The following is an 8,380-nucleotide window of genomic DNA, read 5'->3' on the forward strand; positions in this document are numbered from 1 at the left end:
AATTACAGTATTCAACCTTGAGTACTTGACTTGCTGACTGGACTTGATGCCATGGTTTGGGATTCACTGTTTGCTCAGTTCAGGCTGTTGAGGAATCGGTTGCATAAGGGATACTATGAAGTTCAACCTTTTGAGGTTGATTCCAGAGGGTAGTTTCATAACTTTGGTTAAAATGGAAATTCTTAACTAGCATCATTGGGAGCTAAAGTATTCATTTCTGATTTTAATTATTTTCTGAAACTCGATTTTTTCATAGTATATGTCTAGTATTAAATCATAAGTAACAATGAGAGAATGATTCTGTGAGACTTCTACAAACTGAAGCTTCACATTTGAGTAAGTGTGATAAGGTTGTGCATCAATCCTCATTTTGAAATGTAGTTTGGTATTGGGGGAGGGGGGCGGCGGTTATAGAATTACATGGAAATTACAACGTGTAAATAGGCCTCTTGGCCTAACCAGTCTGTGTTTATTCTCCGAGTGGTAGTCCTAATCCTACATGTACCCCTGTGCTTCAATCACTAATTATAGAAGTGGACGCCACAGCCTCACAACGCTGGTTTTTTTTTAAAAAGAAAAGTTTCTCCTCTGTCCTAAATTTAATCTTTAATCTATGTCCACTTGTTCTAGACCCCTCACTCACTAGAAACAGTCTCTTTCTATTTGTTCTGACCCACCCATTTAAATACTTTTAAATACCTCTATTAAACCAAACCAATAATCTCATCTGTTCTAAAGAAAACAGCCCCATTTTACATGCCAATTATTTTCTACCAGATTATGCAACCATAAAGAGCTGAGGAGGGGAGAAAGATCAGGGTATATGCTAGGATTTAAAGTGGGAAGGTGAGGGAGGATCACAATCCATGGTGAAGAATATTTCCCATTTCCCCAACACTGGGCCAGTGTCCTATGATAACTCTTTAAATATAGTGCATTCACTACATAGCTACTGTAAATGTCTATGTAGATAGCACATTTTACCTAAATAGCATACTTTTTCGCTTAAAATATTGACATGCTCCCTGATAAGTTAGTGGGTAAATGCATCGTGTGGCTTGATCCCTGATCTGTACTGAGTTAACTGATGTCAGCCAAGGTTCCTGCTCGTGATCGTTATCCACTGGCTCTTGTTGGAAAGTGAGCATTTTTGTAAAAACTGGATTGGATTTTGTTGTGAAGTCCTCTATGGGTGAATATCTAATGATCTCTATCTAGACTAACACATAAAGAATGGCCACTAGGGGGGAGCCTATTGAAGTGTAGCTGGTGCCTTGCCCTAGCATTACTCCGTGCCTTTGGGAGAAAATTGTCTGGGGGGGAATATATTGCCCTTTTTTTTGTAGTACGGGGAATCTAAATCTAAACCTACAATTTATACATCTCCCTGTCCAATAGATCCTTGTTACTATAATTAAACTTTTAAATCCTGATTTTTATATCTGTTGCATGTACTGGTGTCTGCTTGATGCATTCACTTCAACTCAGCACATCCAATTGAACTCTCTACAAATTGAGGAAAGCAATATTAATTTTAAATTCAGTATTTTCGAAGTCTGGATTGCAATGAGACTCATCCGCTGTAAGAATTGAGTAAGAGATTTTCTTTGAATTGCAAAAGTTTTTGTGCAGTTAGAAAGCAAGTAGAACATAGTGAACTTTTCACGAATGGATCTCAGCTTTTAGTACAACCAAATGACTCTGTGCACTTTTGTAGGTATTTGGGGATGAGGCAATCGGCTTGAATGTGGATGATATCCAGGCCCACGATTTTGGTAAAATTGGTGAAGTTGTAGTCACCAAAGATGATACCATGCTGTTGAAAGGCAAGGGTGACAAGACTGCGATTGAAAAGCGCGTTCAGGAAATTGTGGAAATGTTAGAAGTTACAACCAGTGAATACGAGAAGGAAAAGCTAAATGAAAGGCTGGCCAAACTATCGGATGGTGTGGCAGTGTTGAAGGTAAAGAATTTGTAGTCTTGAGGATATGCTGTTTGTGTATGCAAGTAGTGGTTCATGTATGTGTGCGTGTATTCGTTAATATAATTGTGTCATACAGTTACATATATTTAGATTGACTTAAGTTGGCTTAATGCTCATCTCTGTGGAACTAATATCAAAAAGGGATGGGAATTTCAACAGTGCTCTTAACCCAAGATTAATGAATGAGAAGTCTAGCATGGGTACAAAATGTGGCTGGAGAATGGCTAACCCTAAAACTGCATACTTAATCTTCCACCAAGCACGGCATGTTCCTGCCACGGTATCTATTGTTTCCACTCCCTGAATTCAAATGACACTCAGCAGTTGCTAACTAGCTTACGCTAGAGCATTCATTTTCTTAATCTTGGCTACATTGCAGCTTCCTGTAGAAAAACAAATTTGTAGAATGCTGCATGACCACTTTCAGTTAATTGCCATGGTTTGTCTTTTTGACATTTTCTACTATGTTGAAGCTTTGGGTTTTTTTTTCCCCCCCGATGCCACTCGTGGACCCAGAGGGTCAGCAGTTGGCTTTGTGTGTGGCTGATTTACCTATGATTATAACAGTGTTACGGAAGTGACATGGCAAATGTTAATCTAATACTTTCAACTAGATTGAACTAACTGTTCATCTGTGGATATAGATTGGTGGCACCAGTGACGTAGAGGTGAATGAGAAGAAAGACCGAGTAACTGATGCGCTTAATGCTACTCGAGCTGCTGTGGAGGAGGGTATTGTTCTCGGTGGTGGCTGTGCTCTACTGCGGTGCATCCCAGCACTGGGTGCTCTCCAACCAATCAATGAAGACCAAAAAATTGGTAAGTGATTCAGAAGTACTGCATTGCTTGTTCTTTTTGTAGTTCATTAATTTTCAGCTACAGTAAACATGACTTTTTTCCCCCCGATTGGTGTGCAACTTGTCTGGCATATTCTTTCATACACTTCATTGCATTATTTTACCTAATGTGCCACAAACCTGATGCTTTCAGGTTTTCTTGTCTTTCAGTTGTATATAACTTGTACAACAAAATGCTACACAACACTGTTTTGATTGTTAGACTAACTAAGTGACTTTGGAACAATTAGATTTCTTCTCCCAACTCTGACCCTACTAATCTGAATTTACTTCAAGCAGCCAGCATGAAAAAGTGCACAGCCCAAATAAGTCCAATCTGGGGGACTTTGTCAGTACATGGAGATGTGGCCATAACTAATGTCACCAATAGGAAGAGCTTTTAGTTGTGTGGGAGCATTTTGCTTCTGGACAGGCACTTATAAAACCACTGGCCTACATTTGGCACTGCCCAGCAAGTTTAAACTGAGTCTTTTACACCCTGGAGCTGTGTAATTGGCATTTTTCATGGTCGAACATAAGAAATAGGAGCAGGAGTAAGCCATACGGCCCCTCGAGCCTGCTCCGTCATTCAATAAGATCATGGCTGATCTTCGACCTCAACTCCATTTTCCCACCAATCTCCATATCCCTCGATTCCCCTAGAGTCCAAAAATCTATCTATCTCAGTGTTGAATATACTCAAAGATTCAGCATCCACAGCCCTCTGGGGCAGAGAATTCCAAAGATTCACAACCCTCTGAGTGAAGAAATTCCTCCTCCTCAAGTCTTAAATGGTCAACCCCTTATCCTGAGACTGTCTCTTAGTTCTAGACACTCCAGTCAGGGGAAACAATCTCAGCATGTACCCTGTCAATCCCCTTCAGAATCTTGTATGTTTCAATGAGATCCCCTCTCATTCTTCTAAACTCCAGAGAGTATAGGCTTAATCTCTCCTCATAGGACAACCCTCTCATCCCAGGAATCAATACAGTGAGTCTTCATTGCACCACTTCCAAGGCAAGTATATCCTTCCACAGAGGAGGAGACCAAAACTGTGCATAGTACTCCCTCCAGGTGTGGTCTCACCAAGGCCCTGTACAATTGTAGCAAGACTTCCTTACTCTTATACTCCAACCCCCTTGCAGTAAAGGCCAGCATGCCATTTTCCTTCCTTATTGCTTGTTGTACTTGCATGCTAGCTTTCTGTGTTTCTTGCACAATGACACCCAAATCTCTCTGAACACCAACATTTAAAAGTTTCTCACCATTTTAAAAAATATTCTGTTTTTCTATTCTTCCTGCCAAAGTGAATAACCTCACATTTCCCATTATACTCAATCTGCCACCTTACTGCCCACTCAGTCTATCTATATCCCTTTGCAGACTGTTCTCCTCACAGCTACTGTCCCACCGAGCTTCATATTGGCAAACTAGGTCATTAATATAGATTGTAAATAGTTGAAGCCCCAGCAGGGATCCTTGTGACACCCCACTAGTTACAGCCTGCCAACCTGAAAAAGATCTGTTTATCCCTACTCTGTTTTCTGTCTGTTAACCAATCCTCTATCTATGCTACTATATTATCCCCAACCCCATGTATCTTGTGTAATAAATAACCTTTTATGTGGCACCTTATCAAATGCCTTTTGGAAATCCAAATATACTACATCCACTGGTTCTCCTTTATCTACCCTGTTAGTTACATCCTCAAAAAACTCTTATGAAAGGGAAATCGTGTTTGACAAATTTATTAACATGATTAGGCAGAGTCAACATGATTTTCTAAGTGCCCTGATACCACTTCCTTAACAATGGATTCCAGTATGCATTTCCCCGGCGACTGATGTCAGGCTAACTGGCCTGTAGTTCCCGGTTTTCTCTCTCCCTCCTTTCTTGAATACATTTGCTACCTTCCAATCCGTTGGGACCATTATAGAATCTAGGGAATTTTGGAAGATCAAAACCAATGCATCCACTATTTCTGCAGCCACCTCTTTTAGAACCCTAGGATGTAGGCCATCAGGTCATGGGGATTTGTCAGCTTTTAGTCCCATTAGTTTCTCCAGTACTTTTTCTCTACTTATTAATTATGTTCCTCACCCTCATTAGACCCTTGGTTCCCCACTGTTTTTGGTATGCTTTGTGTCTTCTACTGTGAAGACAGATACAAAATATTTGTTTAACGTCTCTGCCATTTCCTTATTCCCCATAATTCTCCTGTCTCAGCCTCTAAAGGACCAATGTTTACTTTTGCTACTTGCTTTTTTACATACTTGTAGAAGCTCTTACAATCTGTTTTTATATTTCTTGCTAGTTTTCTCTCATTCTAGTTTCTCCCTTTTAAATTAATTTTTTGGTCATCCTTTGCTGGTTTCTGAAACTCCCAATCCTCAGGCTTACTGCTATTCTTCGCAACATAAGCTGCTTCTTTCAATCTAATGCTATCCTTAACTTCTTTAGTTAGCCATGGATGGATCACTTTTCCTGTGGAGTTTTTGTTTCTCAATGGAATGTATTTTTTGTTGAGAATTATGAAATATTTCTTTAAAAAGGTATGGCAGTAGATAAGCAGTGGCTAGCATTTAATCTATTTTTCCAATCTACCTTAGCCAACTCACCCCTCACCTATGTAATTGGCTTTATTTAAGTCCGAAATTAGAGTCTTAAACTTAGGCAAGTTACACTCAAACTCAGTTCCCAACCTTGGTCACCTTGCAACGACGTCTCTAATGGCTATTAGATCAAACCCATCTGTGCCACTAGTTTGTCTGTCTTGTTACAAATGCTTCATGCATTCAGATACTTTAAATTTAACTTTACCATTATTCCCTGCTTTGACCTTAATCTCTGCTGCACTGCTACCGTTAAACTCTGTCCCTTCCTGTCACACTGCTTATTTTTTTACCCAAATCGCTGCACTGCTCTATTGCCTTGACCTTTCTCTCTAGATTTCTAAATTTCCCCTCACATGAGCCCTCTTCTCTTTCCTCCCGCCGCCCCCCTGCTTTTTTTTAGTTTAAAAACCTATCTACAGCCCCAGTTATTCGATTCGCCAGGACGCTGGTCCCAGCCTGAGTGGAGCCTGTCCTGACGGAACAGCTCCCTCTTTCCCCAGTACTGGTGGCAGTACCCCATGAATCGAAACCCCTTCTTCCCACTCCACTCTGAGCCATGCATTTAACTCTCTGACCCTATGCCAATTTGTGTGGATCTCGGGTAGTAATCCAGAGATTATTACCCTTGAGGTTCTGCTCATTAATTTAGACCCTAGCTCCTCAAACTCCCTCAGCAGAACCTCCATTCTTAGTTCTACCTATGTCATTGGTTCCTACATGGGCCACGACAACTGGATCCTCCCCCTCCCACTTCTTCTCCAGCCACAAGGAGAGATCTTCAACCCGGGCACTGGGCAGGCAACAGCCTTTGGGACTCTTTCGCGGCTGCAGAGAACAGTATCTATCCTCCTGACTATACTGTCCCCTACCACATTCCTTCTTCCCGCCCCCCCCCCCCCCCACCTTGAGTAGCCTCCTGTACCACAATGCCGTGGTCAATATGCCCATCCTCCCTGCAGTCCTTTTCCTCATCCATACAGGTAGTAAGTACCTTGTATCTGTTGGACAAGGTCCAGGGCTGAAGCTCTTCCATCACTACATCCTGGGTCCCCATACTTGCCTGACTCGTGGTCACACCCTCCTGTCCCTGACCACTGACTAACTCTAAAGTACTACTTAACCTAAAGGGTATGATTGCCTCCTGGAACAAAGTGTCCAGGTAACTCTTCCCCCTCCCTGATGCATCGCAATGTCTGCAGCTCGTAATCCAGCTCAACAACTCGGAGTTGAAGTTCCTTGAGTTGCAGACACTTGCTGCAGATGTGGTTGCTTGGGATTGCGATGCTCTCCAAACTCCCACCTGCCCTGCCATCTCTAACCTTGTTTTATTTATTAATTAATTAGTTAAAGCTTTTATTTTATCTAGTTATTAATTTAAGCACTAGCAAGTTTCTCCGCTCTTAATTTAACCACCTTCCCTAACTTGAGAAAAAAGCTGTAATACTCACCAACCAATCACCTACCTGCTCTCCTGTGACTTTTTTGTTGTTTTTGGAATTGGAGCCTCGCCACTGCTTTAATTCAGGTCTGCTGTCTGGCCACTCACTATGACTTGCACATTTGTGGTGGGTTCATGGTAAATTAATGGATATTTTTACATGCTGACCTTTTGTGCATTTCAACAGGAATTGAAATTGTTAGTAAGGCTCTGAAAATACCTGCTATTACAATTGTCAAAAATGCTGGAGTTGAAGGAAGCCTAATTGTGGAGAAGATCTTGCAGAGTCCAGCAGAGATTGGCTATGATGCAATGACTGGAGAGTTTGTTAAGATGGTGGAAAAAGGAATTATTGATCCCACAAAGGTACTCCCAGTTTATGGTATTGTATATGTTTTCCTATAATTTCTGGGATATTTTTACTGGATCAAGCCATGATTGCTTAATGCATTTTATTTTATGGCCTCTTTACAAGAGTTGCTTGTTTTAGTTGCAGTTTATGCATATAGTCCCTGCTCACTCTGCTGATGCAATGGACTCAATTTATCAACTTCCCAGTGCACATGTATTCTTTTGGGTGCTACTTGAGTAAAGTCTCCTCCCTGTTTTTCCTCCAAAGCTTTGGTATGGAGACTGATTGCAATTGTGAGTTAGCCTCAGCAGCTCAGAAACCCTTAAGATGCATTAGTCTCTGCAACTTCATTACAGGGCACTTAAGTTGCTTGTAAGTTTAAATGTGATCCTGGCTACAAATTGAAAGTCAATTACATTTTCTATATTTTCACTTGCAGGTTGTGAGGACTGCGTTGATGGATGCAGCTGGAGTTGCCTCTCTCCTAGCAACAGCAGAAACTGTAGTTGTAGAACTCCCAAAGGATGACAAGGCACAAGGCATGGGGGGTATGGGTGGGATGGGTGGCGGAGGTATGGGTGGTGATATGTTTTAATTCCTTTGCCAGTTTTTCTATGAACTGAGGTGACGTGTACATGTTATGGTCTCAATAGAATGGCTGCTTCAATACTGAAGACTACAAGATGAATGATTGAACCAGGCTTTATGAAAAATGACTCATCATTGAAATACTTGTAATTAAGTTAATGGAGCTCAGTTGGACTGTGCTGGATCTCGAATGAGCAACTTGTTTACTACCCTTGTCAGTGCTAAGAATTGTAATTTATTTTATATTCTGAATAAAATCAACATTTGTACATTCCTTGAAGTACTAGATGTATGAAGCACATACTTAAACTCATTGGTTTTATTGTAACAGTGCTGTGCTGATATGCTGATTTTTTTTTTAAGGTATAGGTAACAAGTTAAATGATCAAGACAGGTTTTCTGTGAAAAACAAGACTTGATGAGTGAGATCTGTACACCCATCCAGCACAGTACAACATCATATCATGTAACATTGCCTTTAAATAAAAGCAGATGGTTATCATGCCTGTTCTGTGACTTCTCTGGGGGGTAGCTTTATGGTTTAAATTCTCCACAAAAACAGTTTAG

General features: G+C 40.9%; 1 protein-coding gene across 1 annotated transcript in view; it reads left to right on the forward strand.

The window, feature by feature from the left end:
• hspd1 (heat shock 60 protein 1) overlaps positions 1-8,315 on the forward strand; it is a 32,096-nt gene extending 23,781 nt beyond the window's left edge. The window contains exons 8-11 of the mRNA XM_085985804.1: positions 1,718-1,963; positions 2,629-2,803; positions 7,061-7,239; positions 7,665-8,315. Coding sequence (XP_085841930.1) covers positions 1,718-1,963; positions 2,629-2,803; positions 7,061-7,239; positions 7,665-7,820 — 756 coding nt within the window. The 3' untranslated portion in view covers positions 7,821-8,315. The remainder of the gene's footprint in view (positions 1-1,717; positions 1,964-2,628; positions 2,804-7,060; positions 7,240-7,664) is intronic.
• Positions 8,316-8,380: the final 65 nt, after the last annotated feature.

This window comes from Somniosus microcephalus, chromosome 4 (assembly GCF_052327205.1).
Source record: "Somniosus microcephalus isolate GS21.2 chromosome 4, FLI_Smic_1.0, whole genome shotgun sequence".
Classification (NCBI taxonomy): Eukaryota; Metazoa; Chordata; class Chondrichthyes; order Squaliformes; family Somniosidae; genus Somniosus; species Somniosus microcephalus.